A 23,259-nucleotide genomic window follows, 5' to 3' on the forward strand; every position below is an offset into this window, starting at 1 on the left:
CACTTTCTCGTTGACAGATCGCAAATGTGATTAAAGAACCTCTGGTTATGTTTTTAGTACGATTATTTCCGAAATTCCCCTTCGTGCTTTTTACATCACCAGAGTTTTCACTTTCCTCGGGCAAAAGTTCACTGCTCTTTCATGTTGCTTATTAGGCCGTCGCATTTCTTTTCCATTTTTTATAATTTGTAGTTTATTGTTTTGGTTTGTTTTTCTTGTTTTTGCTGCGTTTGGCATGCAAATTAGTAAGACTACACAATAACCAGGCTGCAACTGCACCGCAAAATTGTTGAAATATTTTCACTTGCTGCTGTTGTTTTTTCAGCAGCCACCGCACGGTTCACTCGAAATAATAACTTTATTTCTCATGCCCTTGCCAGTTTGCGGGTGTTATTAAATTTGCTGCATTTAGGGGGAGATTCATCAGTAAAAACTGGTGTAAAAACTGTAAAGCTTATACACAATGTTTATTGCACATGTGCATGGTTAAGCAAAGTTAATGTCATTGTACTTTGAGATGTATAATAGCCTTCAATGTTTACACGATCTAATCAGCATATTTAATTGTAGTTTCGTTTAATAGAGAGGAAAAAGTTCTATATCAAATTAAGCGAACTTTTATTTAATTAATTAGTCTATAAAGAGTGATACGTCTTCGATTTTTTCCTTGCTGAAGATGGCTTTCATTTTTTGCCGTTTTCCTTTGCCAGCTGCTGTTTCGTGCTACTTTGCAGCTGTTTATTATGCCAGGCAGGTCTTTGTTATTGTTGCTGACGCTTGTGCTTCTGTGAATTGTTGCTCATACGCTCCGTTGCTGCTGCTGCTGATTTGCACTCATTTCATTTCAATGCACTTCCCATGCAGGCGAAACGCAACTGCAACACAAAGAGCCATTGCAGCAGCAGCAACATTAAGAGACGTGTTTAGAATCAGGTCTATAAATAAACAGGGAGGGAAGCATCATAAATAGCATTGACTCGATGCTAGAAAATGTCAGAACCCAAGCTAATCAACGTCCAGGCATCGCGTTCGCACTCACATTTGCAGGTAATCATTATTAATAGACGGGCAATTACAACACCCGGCGATAGATGCTTCCAAGGCTACTATCGATAAAGCTGCAGACAACAAATAAATGGCAACAATGGCAACCTGTACACAGAAAGGAAAAAATTATTTATTTATGACTTTCATTTAAACCACAACTAATAAAAATATTTTATGATATTTTTCAAAAGGAGATGGAAATTGTTTTAGTTTATTATTATTAAGATATTAATATTTTAATTTGTAATATAAAAATTAAAAAATTAAAACTATAATAGTTTCAGTCATAAAATAACCGAGGTTAAACAATTGTTTCTGTGTACAAACGAGATTGCATGACTGGACTGGCTAGTCAAACAAGATAAAGGAGCCGAACAACAAACATCGAATACAAAAGCTTATAAAATAAAATATGCGACTACTGTAATAAATAAATGCGGCAGCTCCAAAGTCGCCAGCTCAATTAATTCGCTCGCCAGTTGTGTTGTTTTGCATGGCAGAAATTAATGTTGAAATTAGACAGACAAATATTTGCCACTGCAAATCACGACTCGGGGTATATCATGCAAACGAACTGCTAAAACAAATTGCGAAAAATGCATTTTAAATTGAATATCCACTCGAGATTTATACGTACTACAATTCGCTATCCATATAAAAATATAAAGTTGTATATGTGCAAAAGACTTCACTTGAGTGAGCACTGAAGCGGCATGTTAAAAGGTCATTGTCTGCCAATCGAACAGCAGCAGCAACCGCAAAAGCTGAGCGCAATATCTGATTATTAAACACAATCGAAACTGAGCAGCCCAAAAAAGTAAAAACAATAATGAAAAAAGCCAACAGCTGGGCGGACTTTTGTGGCTTTTAACTTTGAATAAAAATGATAATTAATTTTTTCAGCTTATGCTTTTTGCTCGACCAATACTTTTTGGAAAGGTTCTTTGGCTTCGGACTTCCCTGAAAAGCAGCTGCCTCATGGACAGCCTTCAGTTTTAATTCGTTTTAGATGCTAGCAAGATTTTAAAAGCTGGTAATTATGAAAAGTACAGCTGTCGTTGGCCGTTTCCCAGCTTTAACTGCATTTAGTCACAGTTTAGTCAGCGGCAGCGAAGGCGATGGCAGATTTATGTCTCATTCGCGGTTTCAGTCGCTGCAAGGCCTTGGGAAATCTCTCGCCAAACAATGGCACATTAAAGATCCGACTGAAAGGAAAAAAAAAATCAAAAACCGAGGCGTTGCCGGTAAATTCCTAAAAGCGGTTTATAACAGTTGTCTGCTCAGAGCCGAGTCGACTTGATTCAAGCCACGTTAGTCTTATCAGAGTCCCGCCCTCTGTGGCATATCTTTCTCTTACTATTTGTGTAATGCCATTTTCTCTTTGCCTCGGGCTTCATTAGCACATCGGAATTTCACTTTCACACATGTCAGCCGCATTGACGAGATTGATTTTTCAGTATTGCGGGGAATTCCTCTTTTAACAATCGCCTTCAGATGTCTATGGGCTCAAGTTCTTTTATAGCTCATATGGCAATTTAATTATACAATTTTTATTCATTTTTAGTAGGACTTTAGTTGTTCTTTAGATCTATCCTCTAGTTTTCGCTCTATTTAACAGGAAGTTTGGTTGATCTCGACATTTGGCCTTAAGTTAAAGTCAATTTACTTGAATTGATTGTTTTAATTGCAAATATATATTATATAAGTTTAAGCCTCTTTCGCAAGCCTGTCTGTGCAATTTGATGATATACAAATTTGCTTGCCAAAAAGAATTTCACTTTCACGCCTGTCACGTCTGTTGATGAATGAAAACTTGAATCGAATTTAAAATCCGATTTGGTATTAAACCTACAGGCAGCTATAATCGCGGCCATTAATTTGGTTTTTAACTACTCAATTTGTTTGGTGTTTTGGGACTATTTTATTTTTCTCTCGTGTTTGGCGTTGCAAATACAACTATCCTTGGGGCTTACTTTGCCATTGACGTCAAAATTGTTTGGTCGATACGAGGAGAGTGCGGAAAATCATTACTCTCTTGACTTTGAGTGACATTTTCCGTTGTGTGAAAAGTGAAAAGTTGTTATTAATATTTGCACGATGAAAACTCTGTTCAAACTGTCGGTTGCATTTGGCCGGTTGATAGTTGATGGCTACACCTGCTGCCTGTATAAAAAATACCGAAATGGCTATAAGTATGAACAATTATTTTTTTGTTTGACCAATTTTATGCAAACTATCTTTGTTTTTCTGTGTTTTTTTTCGTGCTTTTTATTTTATAAATTTTTTTTTTTACCTTCACATTTGTGTAGACGTTTACTTGTTATAATAATTAATTAGTTATATTTTTTTTGCAACGATAATTAACTAAGTTTTGATTGCCGGAAGCCGTTGGCAGGTGTCCGAGGCAAAGGTTTGCAATTTATATCTAATGGTTGAATGACGCTTTATAATGAAAAGTCGTACGACTTTTCCCATAATTAAATTAAACTGTTTGCCATTAATAATTGTCAGAGGAGAAGACAGCGCACACTCGTAACTTCCTCGGCCCATATATGTCGGTCGAAATGTCAGAGCCATAAATTGATCACAAACATAATAATCCATGTGACAATCGGGCCTGTAGAAAAATTAACCATCAGGCCATTTATGAAACACAAAATGCCAAAGAAGCCGTATACGATTCAATTGAATTCGCATTGAATGCGAATTGAATTGGGTCTATAAACAAACGAGGCTACAGCCAAATTCGGACAACCCACCCTAGAAATAAACACACAAGTGCACACGATCCCTGTCAATCTCACAAAATTATGTAAATTTGTTCGACTACAAAAAAAAAATAGCAGAAAAACTACATGAAATTTCGAGGATTGATAAACATAATAAAACTGTTTTTTTTTTAAAAATTTAAATTTTTAAAAATATTTTGGGAAAGGAAAAAAAAAAAAAAAAAAAAAAAAAAAAAAAAAAAAAAAAAAAAAAAAAAAAAAACGAAGCCGATCAAAGCGGCAAATTGAAAATCCCCAGACAGTTAAATTGATTTTACTATACACATAAGTATATGCAGTTTACATAAATATTTAGTTTCGTCTGGCTTTTGGCCACTTGTCATTTTGCCCATATTTGGCAACTGGCTTGACGTTGTTTCACTTTTTTTCCTCGAATTTGTTGTACTCAAGGCGCCTAAACATTTGCCATAATCAAATAATTGCCTTAATAAATTTGCTTAAATTCGCCTTAAGTGCCAGCGATTTGCTCTCAAGTCCTGTCTAAAAATAAATCATCAACGTGGGCCTCACCTGTCGCGTGTTTTCTGTCATTTTGGAGGCGTCCACTTGGGGTTGTCTATATATGTGGGCTGATCGGTGGGATAAAATAGATGTGGTCATCGCTGCAAAGAGTGAGGACCTACGATTTATTTGGGAAGTGGTTCTAAGATATCCAAAATTATACTTTGATATTTATGTAATTTAAATTTAATTGATTAAAATTGTTCTTTGTTGAGAATGAACTCGCGTGAACTCGGCTAAAAAGATTTCTCAGATTGTTTAACACGAAAAAAGCCTTCATTATCCACTTTTAGTAATTACTAAATTTGTCTTAAGAAGTTAATTTAGTAAATTATTGCCGCATAATATTTGGGTTGCATGTGCTTTATTCTATTTGATATACATATTTAAAATAAAAACATATATTATATATAAAATTTAAAGAATAATAATAAAATACAAAACATAAATGGCTATTGTACCGCCTGTTGAATTACACAACAATCAAATTTATTGCCTGTTAGGTCATCAAAGCAATTGGAGTCAAGCGTTGTTGCCTGATCTAATGTCTTCGTCTGGGGAAACACTTTTTAATTTTTTACGGTCAGCTTGTCTAATGATCTCAACAGATAACTCTATAATTTTTTACAGTGACAGACTCAAAGCTGGCATTTAGACTTGGCCATAAAGCCCACTCAATATCGACCATCTTTGGCGACGTCTCACGCATCTTTCCGTGCCAATTACCAACGGTTCAAATGGCTGTTGGCAACACCAATTCGGCCTTTTTTCCCCCTTTTTTCGGCTCTGGTAGGCAAATCCAGTTAAAAGCCGCAAAGCCATTTTGATTATTTTCACATCGGCGGCGCTGATTTTTTTCTGTGCCCTGGCTTTCCTGGTCAAAATACTCTGGACAATACAATGGCGGACAATAAAAAAATCTGTTTTAATGGCTTGATGCCATAAAAGCGTCATGGCTCATAATTCATTTGGGGGGCGAACTTTGGATTTCGGTTGTGGATCCATCCGTGATTGCGCTATCTCCTACCGGCTTGTCACTCTCTCCAGCTCCCCCTTTCTCTGTGTGTATCTCCAGGGGTCCCGGCCATGCCATTTCACACTATCGACGGTTTATCGGCAATTTGATTTGGCTCACTCGCCAGCCGTCAATCGGCCCTGAATCGTAATTGTCATGGTTTCAAGCTAAAAAGTGCCAAATCCAACTGGCAGTCTCCCCATTTTACGTCATCCAATTCGCTGCAGTTCATCCTACACAGAAAATTGTTTCAATTCTTTTGTATGATTCAATTTTCATTATAACAAATGTGATCACATAAGCATTTTCCGTTGAACAATAATAAATTATAAATAAGGTAAACTCAAATTTTCTTTAAATATTTGATTCCATTTTTACCCCTTCTTATTTTATAGAATTTCATAATTTTAAAGGAGTTACATATAATTTATAAATATTTTCAAATCAATCAAAAATGCTCTGCTTTGTTGCACTTTTTCCTTATTTTATTTCTTATAAGCAGCCCACTTTTCTCTCACTATTTTCTTTGCCCCATGGCGGGATCGTAAAATTTTCTAAGCTCATTATTTGCTCATATTTTTACTATTGGCCGGCAGGGCTTTTGTTGCAGCTGTAGGAAAAAAAAAGCAAGAAATGTTTAACGCTATTTCTGTTGCTCTCTGATGACAAAGTGAAAGTTTTTTTTGTCTTTGTGCCGGCAAAACGTAACAACTAAACAAAGCTGCGGGCCATATAGCTATAACCATACATATATAGTTTAAGTTTATATACACCTAGGTTCACCAGGTATGTCAGTGCTTGTTGTGGCTGCGCTTGTTTTCGGGATGTCAAAGATCACGAGCCCCGGGAAAAGAAGACACACACTCTGGTGTCCCTCACGCCATGTCTCTGTGTCTCTGGGTCTTTGTTGACAGCTCTTTTCTGCGGTTACGTACGAGTATGCGATACAAATTTGTCACATCTTGTTAGTTGGAGAAGTGTAGCTTTATTACTCGCTTTTCACACCCTTAAAATGGTCAGGGTATGTTGCCTTAGGTTGCCTTTGGGAATTACATTTTGCCAGATGTGGAAAAGTTTGTCTGAACTAAGAGAAAGATGTGGAAAAAAATCGGTATCGTATAAAAGGTTTACCATATTACAAAAATGTATTTTTTTTCTCGTTAAAAGAGCAAAAAAATGTCTTCTCTTTAAAGACAAAGTAATTTTATTAATTTGATCAAGCAAAGTGTATTATTTTGAAATGTTAGTACATTGTGTTGCTTCTGATAATACCGAAGAGCTCAGAGGATTTCCTATTGTAAAAAAAAAGTTGTGAAACTGATTTTCTAATAAAGTATTTTCCCATTCAAGTAATGAGAGTCCGTAGTTATTTTAAATATTTTCAATACCTATTGGTGGTTTTGACTTCCAGCTGTGTTACTCCCCACTTTCATTTCGCATTCATTTAACAGTCGAACCTTGTTTGGGATCTGTGTCACACTGCGTATGAGTAATAATCCGGCAAAATCTTATCAAATGACAGGCAGTGAAATGCAAACAATTATCAAACAGGCCAAGTTAAGTGGAAAACATTTAGGAAGGCAAGCTTTCGGTTATCAGCCAACAACTCCCGATAAGCCTTTTACAAAGCCAAAAGGCAATTCAGCAATGCGCTTTTAAATTGCGTCGCCATTTTTGGCCTATCAGCTATCGACTAAACGTATTTTGCATATATTTATAAAGAGTGGCACACAGGTGGGCGCAGCTCGAAGAAATAAAAATAAAATACAAATCACAAGCTGGTTCGGCGAGGTGCTGACAAACTGCACATAATAAATATAATATGTATTTCGTATAAAATAAATCAGAGCTCTGAAAGTGAAACGTTTACCGGATGTTGGGAGATTGACAAAACGAAGCGCGAAACTATCGACTGCTGGGGTGGCTGACTCCGTCTGATCACTCCTATATATACACTATATATATCCAAGTGTCTCTGGTTGGATGCATTGACAGACTGCCGTGTGTAATCGCACAATCGTGCAGTCATTGGCACACCAAAAGCAAAAACTCGGGGCTTCGGGGGAAACCGTCTATTTCTGATGTTGCCTTTTGTAAAAGTGCATTGAACAGCGAAATTAATGCAAGTCAAGTAATGCGGAAAAGGGCGTGCCGTGTTGGTTATTTGGGACGTACGGTTTATAGAATAAACTAACAAAAACAAAAATCGATATACAAACAAGTGGCCAGAACTGACACCGAAGACGAAGTCGTCTGGCAATAAACAAAGAAAATAAACTGAAAATCGTGCAAATTGTGTACAAATTGCCCAACTTCCGGCGGTCAACGCTAGTTATCGCGTGACCAGCCAGTGGATCAGATTCGGGGCCCAGAGCTCCCCAAATTATATGGCCATGCTAATGAACAGAATCAGCGGACAAAAGTGTGAAAATTGTGTGAAAGTTCCGGAGTTGTACGGGCAGGCAAACAATGGCATATTGACAAAACCGAAAAGCGAAATGCAACAACTATTGTTTGCCGGAAAATCGATTAGAAATCGCTGGCAAATGACAGCAGAAGAGGTGTGCCCGTTGGCTTAAACCCGACACTGGAAGTGGCAGCGTCAGATGGCCAGCAACAGATACTCGTACTCTGTCGTATGTACTACAACGTTTGGCGGCTTCGAGCCCCCCAGGAGTCAGCCCCAGGATATACCATTCCACATTGACAGGAGCCCGCGGGAGCAGCAGTTTATGAACGTTTATCGCCACCATCGTGATCATCATCATTATTATCATTGGCGGTCAGGCCAATCCGACAGACAGGCGAAAGTTTAGTCCCAAATGCACGGGTAATAGATGAGAGCTTGTGCCAAAGGTGCAATTAAAATTTAAAGTAGTTAATTAATTTAATGCAAAGTGCCGACCAACGGCGAGTTTCGGTCTACAAAGCACAAACGGCGCCAATCAACTTCAAAAACCACGGCACAGTGGGTCATTTACCCTACTTCTTCCACATTTAATTAAACACAGTCTATTGATAAAACTAAATAATTCAATAGGTACTTATACAGCGATTAAAGTGATATTAATGTATGGTAAGCGAGATGCAAAGAAAATACTTTAATCTCATTCAATCGTTTGTTTTAGCAATGAAATATGAAAAGGATAGGCAGGGAATATCTTAAAGTCTTACCACTTAATATAAAATGTTATCTCTTGTCAAAATGAAATACCCATTTCGATTAAGTAATATCTACTGCATATTTAATTCCTTTTTTAATAACTTACACTTTTCTTGGCGTTTAAATTAATTCTCATTACTATTTGCGCAGTTTTATGTAATACTTTATTGGCCTATTCCACGGTAGTCTGCTGATAGTGGTCTTTTGATGTGTTAACCAAGTTTTTATTAAGTTGGGCCAGTTTTGCTCTGCGTCTTGTGCATAATTTATGTGTTTAATTAATTTTTTTTCTTAGTTTTTTCCGTAATTGCATAATATCTGCAAAAGCTGACTGGACATAATTAATCGTTTTGTCTTTCGGTCGTTTTTTATACCGTATCCAGTAACTGAACAGAGACATTGGGCGTTTTAAAAAACTTGTGCAATATTTGTAATATATATAGGAAACAAAAACTATAAATCTTGCATGCCATTTTTACATTCAATTAGTACAAAAAGAATTACAATATGTTCTACTTTATCGTGGATGAAATTGCGCAATATTGATGAAAACCTTTTAAATAGTACTTCCTTATTTTTTCGACCTTCCGCACAAAGCTGTTTGTACACAATACGCATTAACGGCTAAAATGTAATTTTACAAATTTACTTCAACTTAAAGAAGAAAAAAACACAAAAATAATTGAGACGATTAAATGGGGTAAAATGAAAAAGAAGGTAAATACTGAGGCGGCAGAAAACAAAAAAACAAAACAATGTTAAACACGTGAAGAGGAAATTTGACAGCCGACGATTTGCATTGCAACAGATGTTGTAAATGTGGCAGCTACTGTTGTTGCAACTCCTTCACAGCTCGAGTGTAAGGTTTTTTTTTGGCAGCTTTTGTGAAGTCCCCGAACAACAGCCGAAAAATTGTTAATTTAATTACAACACTTGCGTTCCGTTGACTGCTGCGACGATTACCAAAGCGGGCAAGCACCGAACACATTAGACAATTATTTCCATTGCCACATATGGAGGGAAATGTGTGGCAAACACAGAGTCCGACAATTTGCTGTTTTGTTAAAAAATTAAAAAAATAAAAACTACGTACCCCCAAAAACATAAAGAGGCGAACTAATGACGGCTAATGGGAAATGGCTTATGGCGGCGGTGGGTTTTATTTTTTTATACCCGTTACTCGTAGAGTAAAAGGGTATATTGTATTCGTGCAAAAGTATGTAACAGCTAGAAGGAAGCGTTTCCGACCCTATAAAGTATATATATTCTTGATCAGGTCACTAGCCGAGTCGATATAGCCATGTCCGTCTGTCCGTCTGTCTGTCCGTCTGTCTGTCCGTCTGTCTGTCCGTCTGTCTGTCCGTCTGTCTGTCCGTCTGTCTGTCCGTCTGTCTGTCCGTCTGTCTGTCCGTCTGTCTGTCCGTCTGTCTGTCCGTCTGTCTGTCCGTCTGTCTGTCTGTCCGTATGAACGCTGAGATCTCGGAAACTATAAAAGCTAGAAGATTGGCATTTTGCATGCAGATTCTAGGAGTTCCTACGCAGCGCAAGTTTGTTTCAAATGGTGCCACGCCCCTTTAACGCCCACAATCGCTTATATACGATTTTAAAATTTAAATATTTCGGAAAGTAAAAATGCGTTTTATTGTGTTTATCAATACCTATCGAAATGTGAAGAAATTTTTCAAATCGGACCATTCGTTAAAAAGTTATGCGTGATCAAGTTTCTTCTCCATCTCCTCCCTCCCTTTCCTGGTAACGGTTCTGATAGTCGGGCCCCTTACGTTCTCTTGTTTATATTTTGGCGTGGCACTGCAGATGCTTAGATAGATCAGACAAGGCAAACTGCAATTGTCTTTTAATTTTTAACCAACTGGCTGTCAGAGCTGCAAAACGCTGAATGCCGAACGCCGAACGCACAATGCCCCAAGACCCCTGAGACCCTGTTGTATAGTTCCAAGTTGCGTCAGAGGCTGGCGGCCAAACCCAGACGCCAACATGTAACTGCATTGAAATTGAATAGGAATTGGAATTGAAAATATAAATTGGCGTAGTCAATGTGCCGGGCGATGACTGTTAAAAACGCCATAAGTCATGTTCGGGGAGTGGGTCGGATAATTAATAAGCGCTCCCAATCCGTAATAAACCGTTGAGTCCCGCCAGTTTCGCCTCGCCAGGCAGGGCTTTACATGCATAATTATATGAGCTCTACGAGTCTGGTACATCCCCATAAGTGCGCACGTATTCGACTGCTCAACTATTCGACTGTTGTGCAAACCCATCACTAATTGTAATGAAGGGGCGGGGCAGAGAAGGTTGCACTTCCAAAATAGCTGCTGTTGCATGGCAAACTTCAATTAAAACGAAGAAATATCAATTTCTTCGGGCCAAATGAAAGCAAAGCCCAAATAATAACAAACAACGTATGGAAATTAAACCTTATGTACAGGCGCAGACATTCTAATAACTTTTTTTTAAATAACAGCTCCAAAGTGAAAACATTTTTCTGCATGAAATAAATTTTTACAAGTTAAATTTATATGATACCCAAACCAACGAGCGGTCATAAAAAACCAGCTTTGATTTTTATTGGGATTTTTGGCTGGATATTCCTTTGGTTGGAATACATCAAATTTACGATCTTTCGTTTATTTGCGAATTTTTGACTTAGTAATCGGATTAGAGCAAACTTCAAACACACTTTTTATGATCAGTAAAAAATATTAGCACAAGATATTTTGATTTATGTTCTGTTTGACCTCTTAACCTATGAGCTTAAAAGATTTATATCTGCCACACTTGTAATTAAATAATATAAATATATGAATGAATAAAGAAATCTAGAACCAAGTGGAACTAGAAAGCAAAGTACAGTAGAAATTGCAGAAAAATGTTACGCATACGTAACAGAAATAGTAGAACATGTGTAGAGGGTTTGTGCAAAGAATGGTGGAAAAATCGATCAAACAACAAGTACGAAGCACTCAAGAAAATAATAGAAACAAGAGTGAAAATAACCATTACCTTCAGTTGAATTTGTTTACGCATTTGTCATTGCTTGCCTGATTAATTTCTACCTTAAATCAAACTATGACTTTTCATAAATGGCAAACGTTCTTTGATTTATGGAAAAGTTGCTACCTGAATTTATTGCAAATTTGCCTGTTTATTTCATTGGTGTCTGGTACTATGAGGAACTGCCAACTGTTTCTATTCCTCCGCCGTGTGGTAGGAAGATCTCCTGCTGTTTGGTGGGAAGCTAGGTGCTGTGTTGGCTGTTTCTAATCACCCGACAAGCCCCAAACCCTGCTGGCTAGTGTTGCGGCAGTCGACTCGAGTGGTGGGCAGCCTAATTGAGCGGCTCTGTCGCCCAGGCCAAGTGCGTTTTTCCGTCTGTCATGGCGCACAACGATGCTGATGATGATCAACCCAATTGCCATGGCGAGTAATAAAACTTGAGGAATCAGCAATGCGTGGCAGCTGTGCGGAGATGGTAGTTTTCGCCCACGACGACGATCCCAGCGATGATGATGTTGAGTTGAATGGGACGATGGGAGACAGTGGTCGGATTTGCCTGAATTGGTGATTAAAAATTAATAACTTCCCAACAACGTTAATCTAATATTTTTAGATGGGATAATATCAAAATCATTGCGATTAAGCGTTCTCCAATGTTATCTATTTCAAAGAAAACTTAAATCCGTTATTAAATATTTTTAATAACGAATTTCAAAGAAAATAATTCATTTTAAACTTGTTTATGCTCAAGACATATTTAGACATATTTTGTTCTTTGAAATTTCAATTTTTGTTCAAACTGTTCCACTGTTCTTCGCCTTTTGCAAAGCAAACCGTATCAGCCACTAGGCGCAGCTTGAGAAGATACAACTTCAAAACAGTGACAGACGCCTCGTTCGAGTGACAAGGAAGCACTTGTGTCTATAGTCTATAGCTGGATGCGAGTGGATTGTGATTTGCATTTGTGTCTCCGAAATATATTGTATGCGGCGCATAGGAAACTTTGTCTGGCCGTTTTCCAGGCCGTGGGCCAAAAGGCCAGATCCACGAGTTAATTGAGCAATGAAACTCTGAAATCATAAAGCCAATCGCGATGCTCGAACGGATGGCAGTCCCCCGACATTGAGCTTAGTTTTTCTCCATTTTTTATAGTTGTCTTTGAGTGACAGTCAGTTGACGTTTGAATTGTTCGGTTTCAATTTCGTGGTTGACAATGGATTTTGCTATATAATTACACGATCTTCAATGTGACTTCTCCACCACTTCCCATGCTTTGATGTTCGCCACGCTCCACAGGCAAGTCGGCCAAAATGAAAAAACCCCAAATGAAAAAGACACAACAAAAAACTGGGAGGAAAAGTGCAGTGCGATTATGCAAGCCATGAAATTATGAGCTGTGCTTCCTGGGCCCCTCTCTGTTAATTAGCTATTAAATAATGGAATGGCCCAGCCATGTCATGTGAATGTGGGCCAATTTTCATGCTTCATTTGCAATGATTTTGCCATTAGTCTGACCAACATTTCCGACTGCCGACCAAACTCCATCAGTAGTCTGCATGCAATCGGCAGAGTTATTTTTTTCATTGCTCACCTCTTTTACTTTTTCTTGCCGGCCGAGAACAACAGAAAACAGACAACCCAGTTGCCTGGTTTTAGCCCCTCTATTGCCACATATATTCATGGCACTCGCCGTCGTTTGTTTGATCAATAGCCTTAGCTAAAGCCGGCCGACAAAACGGCTGCCAGGCAAATTTATGTTTATTGCATGTGAAAGTATTTTGCCAATCAATTGAGTTGCCGCCGCTCGAGAAACATTCTCGTCCAGTGAAAGCTTTCCACCCGGTTGACAAACGAATCTCCCAACAATAGTGCACTGAAGAAAATAATGCAATATGAAGGGAATTTATTATTTCCTAAACGGTATTTTAAACGAATTTTGTATTACTTAAAAATGTTAATAGTTATAATCTTTAATCATCATTCGTATGACTTGTAAATTTGAAGTTATATTATATTTTAATATAAAAATCATATAAAATCAAATCAAAAATGAAAAAAAAAATTTTAAACTATATTCATAGAAAATATTGTATTTGACCCACATCTCAAAATTCAAAATTTAAGAATATCGCCCCGATGTTTTCTGTGTAGTTCCCGTTTCTTTTCCAGAGCAGATGCTGGAAAAGAGGGAAATAGAAATAAATAGACAAAATAAAGAGAAAAACTACTTTTACTTGGCCCGGCCATCTGTGGCCTGTTCTAGTTTGCAGTCAGTCGGTTCAGTCCGTTGACTTGGCCTGCGTTGAATAGTCATGGCCTGGCCAAACACAGAGCATGATTGTCACAAATTGCTGCATCGATTGGTGTTGCAGCTACAAATGTTGATGGTTGCTGGTTGCATGTTGCTGGCGTGCATGCTGCGGCTGCATTAAGCTGCACTTTTGCTACAGTTTTCTCCACGGGTCGCCGGCCAGCGGGCGATCGCTCTCCAGAGCTCTGCAATTCATCAATCATAATTTGTATGTCATTCACTAATCGTTCGCACTGCTCCCGAACTCCTTGGCCAGCGATTGCCCCACCATGATGATCAATTCAATTTACTTAAAGTAACGCAACGTGGTGTTTTCTCTCGAGTAATTATCAGTCCCACTGGGCCCTTGCGTAAAGCCCCTTGATAATGACTTGTGGCGATGTAAGCTGATCTTGGGCTCTAACTGAAAGTGCAGCCCATCGCACTTGACCATCGAAATCCGAAACAACAATGATTCATGGGATTATCTCGCCTCGTGCGTGATCACCAAGTATTGGTAAAATGAAAATACGTTTGCTAGAGGAAAAAATTCAAAGGTTGGGAAACGTTTTATGTTAATTAATGGGCCATAGAATATTTCACCATTTTAAAATTGTTTGCTTACAAATGCAATAAAAGCTATATACATTATTATAGTATTTATTAATCGTTAAATTCAAACTTAATAATTCATTGGCTGCAAATTGGTTGGGAAATTTGAACTAACAAACGGAGGTCACGAAAGATGACTGGTTAGCCCTGAACGTTCGTTAATGGAAAACTCAATTTACATTTATTGTATGTTTTCATGACTACAAAGAGTTTGTTGTTGGTAAATAAAAACAAGAAAATTAATCAAGCATTTGTCAGATGATTTTAACATTTTTGAATTGATACTTTCTGCAAATATGTATGTATGAATGATACTTAGGTTCTTGCTTGATATTGTGCAATATGTGACTTAATATACATTACATAATTATAGTAACTAAAAGTGAAGTTAATTTAGGAAAAATTCCGAAATTAGCCTTGTGAAAAAAGGAAAAACTTACCCGACCGTTAAGAATTTTATTTTCAGTAAGCAGAATATTAAATAAATAAATGTTCTTTCCTTATCTCCTTGCAGAATGAAGGCTTCGAACTACCCGCAACGCATGGCATCAGCAAAACGGACACGGACGGAAGCTGCATCAGCCACCACAGTCAGAGCAACGGGAACGGAATCGGGGGCGTCAACGGAAGCGGAAACATCGTCCACCGTCTCGGTGGAGTCTTGCGCACCACTGACCTGGCCAGCGGGGCCATGGAGTGCCTGCCGATGAGCAGCGCCGCCCACCACCCACATCTGATGGCGGGTGCGACGGCGGTCGGAGCAGTTTCCGCCTCGCCCACGGCCACTGTGGTGGTGGGGGCCACGTACCCGCACCACCTGCACCACCACCACCTGAGCCACCACACGCCCTACAGCAACAGCTACGGGAGCCATCACATCCACAGCGAGCAGACCAAGTCCCTGCAGGAGCTGCAGCACGAGGTGGGCGCCCTGCTCGAGTTCCGGGATCTGGTCATCGAAACGTTTCCCGACCTCAAGCACAAAATGGCCTCCATGTCCGCGACGCCCTCGACGCCCACGTCCTCGGTGGGAGCCATCGGTGGCAGCCACTCGGTGGGTGGCGGCAGCTCTTCCTTAGCCACCAGGTGAGTTTGGGTTAAAATAAACTTTTAAATATTCTTTAAAAGTAAAGGAAGTTAGCTTTGCTTTAAAAAGGTATAAAAGCAAGTTCTTGGTCTAGGAAAGCATTATAATATTTATTATTTTGTTAAGACAACACAGTCCGATTTCTTTAATAATTTCTTTTCTGTTTTATGTCCTAATGGCTTAAATACATAAATTAAAAAATGAAAAGTTCCGAGATTAGTTTGAACAATAAATATGTACCTAACATCGTTCTGATATGCAAAAACTGTTTTTAAACATACAAAAAAATTTTTATTTTTATTTTTATTTTTTTTTAATTTTGTATAACTTTTTCTTATGATCTTTTAATTATTTAAATACCAAGATTAACGCAACATCATCAATTTTCCAGCAGACGCGAGTGGGAGCCCGGCATACGCATGAAGCGTAAATTGTCGCACAAGGAACCGTCCACGTCGTCAGCGTCGGCAGTAGCTCCATCCTCCGGAGCGGAGGCGTCGTCCTCGTCGCTGACACGCAGCCGCAGCAACTCGCACAGCGGCAAGAAAGAGCCAAAGAGCGGAGAGAACAACAACGGCAGCGTTGTGCAAGACTCCGGCTTCTCAACGGAGACCAGTTCCTCCAAGGAGGGCCACAGTGCCTCCTCCACCAACGGTGCTATGACGGTGGGTAGAATGTCCCTCAGACACGTATTTATAAAAAAAAACCCCCTCAGTTAACTGCTGAAAAGAGAATATCACTCAATCCCTCATACAATTACAGAACGATATTTAATGTATTCTCTTCCGCAAACAGGTGGCCATAGCAGCGAATCGCCTGAGCTGCGCGGAATCGGACGATGAGCTGCTCAACCTGCTGGACGTCATCCACCGCAAGTCCAATCGCTTACGCGAGGAGGTGGAGCAGTTGCAGAGCTACGAGCGCCAACAGGGGGATGGCCAAAAGACAGGAGGTGAGGGCAAGGATGCGACCAAGGATGCAATGACACCGCAGCAGTTCCGGGAGCAGGTGGAGCGACTGAATCGGGAGGATATCAAACAGCTGCGTAAAGAGCGCGATCGTCTGCTGGACAAGTTGGCCGAAATGGAGGCGGAGACTCTGACTGGGCGGATAAAAGCAGCCAAGATGAGTGACCAGGTGGAGGAGCTGGTAGGCGTGAAAAAAGATCTCGAGGAGCAGCTGAAACTGGCCATGGCCCAGAAGCTGGAGCTGAGCTCGCGAGTGCAGCAGTTGCAGCAGCAACAACAGCAGCAGCAGCAAAGCAAGAGCTCTTCCAGGTGAGGAAATTCATATAAGAGAAAAACGGTTTGATTTTTATTAACCCGTCTAACTAAGCCTTCTTAAGTATTCTGTCTCAATACCTTTAAAACAGTTCACTAATCGTATTTTTCTATTTCAGCGCCAGCCAGTCGGATTACTCCAGTCAACGCAACTTTCTATCCTCAGCCACCACGGTGCTCTCCAATGGCAGTCGCCCCAGCAGCAACATCATCAGCAACAACACATTCCAGCCGGTCGTCCTCGATCAGCCAGCGCAGGAAGCATTCCATCAAAGCTCAGGCAGTGATATACCATTGAGGAAGCAGCAGCAGCAGCAATCCTTGGGACGCCTTGATGGCATTGTGAGCACTCCCGGGACTCGCAACTCCAAATGCCGCCTAACCGACTCCAAACGATTCGCGGCCATTCTCCTAGAGACGAATGTGCTGGAGCTGCAGCGTCACTTGCTCACCCTTACGGTGCAGAACCAGGTGCTGGCCCAGAAACTGGACTCGTCCAGTAAGTCCAAGACGCTGCTGGCCAAGCGGCTGGACAAGAGCAGCGAAGAGTTTGAGCATCTGCGCTACCAGTTGGAGGAGAAGAGCATCGAGCTGGAGGGCACCAAGGCGCAGTTGCGACTGGTGGAGTCCCGCCTCCAGGCGAACAATAGCACCACCAACTCGTATCTGCATTCGTCGCAGCATGACTACGAGACCAATCGCTCCTCGGCTTCCACCACCCTGATGCTAAGTCGTCGTGGAGTGTCCGACTCTGTGGACTCCGCCTCGACGGCCATGCCCGCCCCGCCCGTTACCCAGATCAGTACGCCCAGCATGAAGGCCATGGTGCCACTGGCCATGGACGAGCTGCAGCAGCACAGCAGCAGCACGGAGTCGGCGCACGAGCACGAGACCCAGGCGCTTCGGACGCCGAACAGCACCATATCGCCGCTGAGCAAGACGATGATCAATGCGAGTCCGTGTCCTGTTGGCAGCAGCACGCCCAGCAACATAGCCGCCCGTGTGATGAGCATCAGTGTGGGCGGGGTGAGTCCGTTCGAGGGCATGACGCCTCCGCCGCGACAGAACGCGTTCCGAAAGTTCGGCAGTGCCAGCAAGCCCAGCAAGATTCCGCTGCCGGGCAGCAAGGCGGCAGCCTACTTTTCGGGAAAGCCGCCCACAGGAAGACCTTCAACGGCGGGACGCTCTCCGCCATCGGCGCACAACTCAAGCAGCACCTCGTATGGCAGTAAATCCTCGTTGAGCAGGAGTACTGGCAATCTGCAAAGCTTGCGGAGAGCAGACACGTCCGCCTCCAACCATTCGCTGAGTACGAATACGAGCCGCAGTTCGACCTCGTCATCGATACCGCTGGCCACCACACCTTACTCATCCGGCTCGACTGGCAATCGCAGCCAGCCGACAGCCGCAACGACTCCGTCCCCGCGTGTGCTCCAGAACTCGCCGCTGCCCAAGCTGAAGAGGGATACGATCAGCTCGAGGGTGCGTCATCTAGACTCCCTGTCACGTGCCCAGCTTTCGCCGGAGGGCGTGAAGGGCCCCACCAACGCCCCCTCCATTGCCGCCCAGCTGAGCTCGACGCTGCGCAAGGATCTCCAGCTGAGCGGTAATGGCACTGGGGCGCCCTATCACCAGCACCACCAGAACCACAGGCGCAGTGGTCACTCGCCGGCGTCCAACTCATCCGGCAGCGGAGTGTCCAGGCGGTACAGTAGTGCCTCGACAGGGGGTTCCGGTGGTCGAGCCATCGGCCGTGATCAGGGTGAGACCACCACGCCCACATCCAGCTATGGCGGCGACAGTGATAGTGGCAAGGTACGCACTCTCAAATCAACATTATTGGGTTGGTTCAAGTGAATTATTATAATACTACTGATAATACCGATACATACATTTATATATATGAATATCTACTGATTACCGTTTAATATGCCTTCGATAACGTTTACGAAACAACAAAGAACCACAAGAATCATCATCTTCGCTACTGTTAATAAAAACAAATCAAAACGAATCAAAACAAGTACAGAAATCAGCAGCATACGAAACCAATATTAACAGTATACGTTAATATACATAATTACGTGCATATATATTTATTTAAACATACAATTAACCCACGGCATAAATACACCACATACATATATACTACAGTTACATGCATATATACAAAAAAAAAAAAAAAAAAGATCATGTAAGCGTCTCGTGCCTAAGAAAGGAAATTTGTTCTCTGCCCTCGTTGTTTGTCATTTATTTTGTCAGTAATTCACGGACAGAAAATTCAACAATTTTCAATAGAAGTAGATAATTCAATAATGATATTGTCACCAACAGGAAATAGGTAATTCAAGTTTCTTTGTTTCATAAAGAAAACGAAAAATATAATTCAGCAACAATTAATTTCTTGTAGTATCTGTCTACAATTATATTAACAATTGCTTTATCGAAGCATTTTGAAGATCGTGTTACTAAACAATCTAACATTGTTGAACATTAGTCGACGACATCAATTTTTTTCCAAATGCATTACAACTTGATAAACATACATATATCGAGAATATAATTCGTTGTACTTTTTATTTTGTTTATGTTGTTTATAATGATTTCAAACCACTTCTTGCCATAGCTACTTCAACTTTAGGAAGATGAGTTTTCGCCAGAATGAAAGAAAAATCAAGCTTTTGAAATAAGAATGGTCTACAAACCTCTCAAGTCTCAACAGTATGTTCAATATTCCACAGCCTAGAATACAGTTTCAAGACCCTACAGCTTTTGCTTTGGGTTTGGGTCGTTGACTTAACACTTGGCCAGTGAAAGGTGCCTCCTATCAAGCTCTCACTGCCTATCAATGCCTTAGGTGCTCAGTAGCCGGCTTAAATTAATCAGCAATTTCACATGCAACAACACCAACACAGCGGCGGCAGCAACAACAACTGCAATGTTTCCTCTATATAGTTATGTATATAAAAAGTAAAACAAAAGTCAAATGCATGTACAATATCATTTCATTTACTCATACATTATGCAAATCACGAGTATTGTGGCTCAGTACATTTTCTCCAAGTAAGCATGCCTCGTTGTTGGATCAGCCAGTTTCTCATAGTGTTCGAAAGCAAGCTTAAGCATAATTATTAGTTTGCGTGTGTATTAAAAATTATTATTATTATTATTATTGCTTTGTAATTATTTTAAGCTATTCTTTAACTACTTATTGGGCTTAATTTAATGTATAATTTATTGATTTGTGTATGAAGCAGATGGGCTTATACCAACCTATGCGTATACGCTATTACTTAAAAATATAAAATCGATTAGAGAATACGACAGAGGTTTCGATTTATTTGTTAAATTTATGAAGGAAAAAATAAATTTCGTGTATTGCAAAAAAGAAAGACTTGCCCTAAATTAGAGTTAAATGCTTGCCAGTTAACATATCTCTATAAGAACCTGGAAGGAATTTGGTTTTATCATGTGGCTAATGGATTATATTTCTAGAAGAGTCCTTTATATCACCTTGTGGTAGATAGCTCATCCGAAGATCCAACTAACCAAACACTCACTCTCACCCACATTCACACCAGGACAATACACCATCGACAGCATTAAATGCTTTATTTTGGCTTTGTTTGTGCATTACAGACCACCCAAATAAAAATTCCAATTAGATGATCACACTTGAAATAATTTGTATCTAATGCTGTAATTTCTTTTTACTTTTACTTTTTCTTTCTGCGCCTTTCTACCCTATTTGTATGTCTACTCCAAAAACAAAACAAAAATTTATACTGTCTGTTGTTGTCATAACTCACATATATACTCGTATTTTGTATATCCAAAAAAACTGACCGTACCAAAAATATCCCCGCAAAAACGTATAAATATATATGTAAATAAATATATATCAAACCAACCAACAAAAAAACCAACCAACCCAAATCCCAAAAACCAACAACAGCCCAAAATGTAACTAAAACTATTGTGAAAACAGAAACAAGCCACTATTATTAACAAACGCCAGGCTACACAGAGAAAAAAATCATCGGAGTTGGTACGGATAGCAGATGTTACCTATTTATTTGGATCTAAGGTGGTGTACTGATTGACTGAATGCTTGACGTGTTGGTGGTGAATACACAAAAACTTCGACTGCATGCAAAAATAAAAAAAGACAAAAATAATCGAAAAACCGAAATGCTAACCAAGTAAAATGTGCGATTGGAGTTTTTGGTATCGGACAGCCACAGATAATAGTGATGGCCAAACGAAAAGGAGCAGCGCCCTCGCCCAGTTCATCCTCCTCAGCTCAGATCAGCTCAGCCCCAAAATCAGCTCAGATCTCAATCTCGAGCCCTCTGTTGTATATCGTTTGTCTGTTTTGTTTTTGGCCAAGAAGCAAAGACAATGAAGTAGACACTTTGCCGCCATTCGTTATACGCGTAAGTCTCTTTTGTTGTATCTCACCCAGTAGGTTAAGCTCTACCATTTCTCCAATCCAATCCAATCCAAATCCCCACACTGCCAACCCCACAGCTTTCTTTTGCTTACCCCACACTGAGTTACACGAGCATTGGTTTTTATTTCGATGTAGTTCGTAGTAGATCTAGCCTACCAAGACTATCTAGACCTAGACCCTCACCCTTTCTACAACAGCAAATATGGGCAGTGCACACAAAAAAAAATACACAAATTTTCTATTGAGCATTAAAAAATGCCAAGTAAGGTAAACGAAATGAGTGACTTACACGCTGTACATATACTGATTGGTTGATTGATTGATCGCTCTGTGCTAACCACCAATATAAATATATTGTGCCCGAGGTTGAGGGTTCTAACCGCTGTCCAAGAGAACAATTCTCCCGCTACATGCTAACCCCAAAACTTTTTGTGTTATCCTAACGATCTAATTACCATTCTTTTCGTTAATGTGCCTAAACAGCCGTCTAAACCCCTATCGTTTTTCTATTTTCTTTATAATTCTCATTGCTTGATTGCACAATGAACCAAATATTTGATATACTATTCTGTTTTTCTTTGCTCTCCCCGAATCCCCCGTAATCGATGCTTAGAATTTGGCCAACCCCGTTGAAAAGCCAAATTTCCGTCTCAATAACCACAATTGGCAACTATGGCAAACGAACAGCAGTCAGGGAAGGATTAAAATGGAACAATATCTGCCCCATGAGCTGCACGATGTGTCCGAGGAGACGGCTTACGATTCGTATTACTCCGAGTACACAACGCCCGATTCCATGGACTGCGGCAGTACCAATCTCCTGGTCACCTTCGACTACGGCTACAGTGACTCCATCGAGGCCAGGGCTGATCCTGCAGGCCAGGATGATGATCGGGGGGAAGGCGCTGATCCTGAGTACGGTGAAGGGTATGTTGATGTGGATGCGGATGCAGAGGGAGCCATTTGGTTTGGCACTCCGCCGAAGGAGAAGAAGGAGTCCAAACTGTTTGAGGTGCATCATGTGCAGCACAAGCTGCTGGATGAAAGTCTGCAGTCCCTGATTTCCTACGACGTTGATGATTTTGAGGAGGAGCTATCGGACCCAGAGCCAGATGAAGAGATCTTCTATGACAGCATTGAGTGTGTTTGAGATGTTAGGGACAGCAGGTGTTTAACTTTCAACTATCATATCTAAACTAGTCTTTGTTTTCAAACCCTCTTTCACGCATTGTTTGTAATTATCGGAGGAAAAAGGAGGAATATGTGTATGTAGCTGTAGTATAGGTTTATGTGACGTATATAATGTTGATTTTAACGTATTCGGCTTAGCTATCCAATGGCCCTGCAATGAACGATTGTAATTGAAATGGATTGTGACTGAAGTGGATTGATCGTAATGTTTGTTTTCCCCGTTAACCATTCAGGGCTTTAGTCTATACGAATAATGGTTTCTTCGACTATTTATTAGTAGCATACAAGCAGTATGTTTTACCCACTACTTTGTACGTATTATTTAGAGTGTATCGAGTTGAATGTGTGCATCTATGTAAGAGTCTTAAGTTAGTTATCCTGCACCATTGCCTATTTACTCAAAACTACAATTAATTTACTCGTACTAGGACGGCTAAGTAGTTTAGTTGTTAATCAAATTTAGTTAACACATCGCATCTAATGTATGTATGTACAGTTTGATATACTATCTAATTATGTATGTATTCTATTTAAGTCAGAAGGCAAATGTAATAGGGTCTATCTATCATGTTATCACGAAACTGCGTTTACTACATTTATAAATCCAACAGACATAGAAGTGAGGGAAACCAACAATTATGATTCATATTAAAGCTAATAAATAATATATTCAAAAGGCAGCAAATGTAGACATGTATCCATTTAAACAGCAAATGTAATTGATAAACACATATAAATGAAAAAAAATCTAAAATAAAAGCAATAAAAATGAATACTTTCAAAGCGTTTTTATCGTTTCTTTGGAATGTTTGGGTA

At 40.1% G+C, this 23,259-nt stretch overlaps 1 protein-coding gene across 4 annotated transcripts in view; it reads left to right on the forward strand.

Moving 5' to 3' along the window:
* Positions 1 to 23,216, forward strand: part of LOC108043120 — a 59,748-nt gene extending 36,532 nt beyond the window's left edge. For 2 of the 4 annotated variants that reach the window (XM_044459094.1, XM_044459096.1), the window contains 5 exons: positions 14,947 to 15,518; positions 15,911 to 16,184; positions 16,315 to 16,796; positions 16,919 to 18,614; positions 21,866 to 23,216. In XM_044459094.1, coding sequence (XP_044315029.1) covers positions 14,947 to 15,518; positions 15,911 to 16,184; positions 16,315 to 16,796; positions 16,919 to 18,614; positions 21,866 to 22,402 — 3,561 coding nt within the window. In that variant the 3' untranslated portion in view covers positions 22,403 to 23,216. Of the gene's footprint in view, positions 1 to 14,946; positions 15,519 to 15,910; positions 16,185 to 16,314; positions 16,797 to 16,918; positions 18,615 to 20,754; positions 20,785 to 21,865 lie in introns of those variants that run through there. The other 2 variants (XM_044459095.1, XM_044459097.1) reach the window with 2 other exon arrangements.
* The last annotated feature ends 43 nt before the right edge of the window (positions 23,217 to 23,259 follow it).

This window comes from Drosophila rhopaloa, unplaced genomic scaffold (genome assembly GCF_018152115.1).
Source record: "Drosophila rhopaloa isolate 14029-0021.01 unplaced genomic scaffold, ASM1815211v1 contig_178, whole genome shotgun sequence".
In the NCBI taxonomy this organism is placed as follows: Eukaryota; Metazoa; Arthropoda; class Insecta; order Diptera; family Drosophilidae; genus Drosophila; species Drosophila rhopaloa.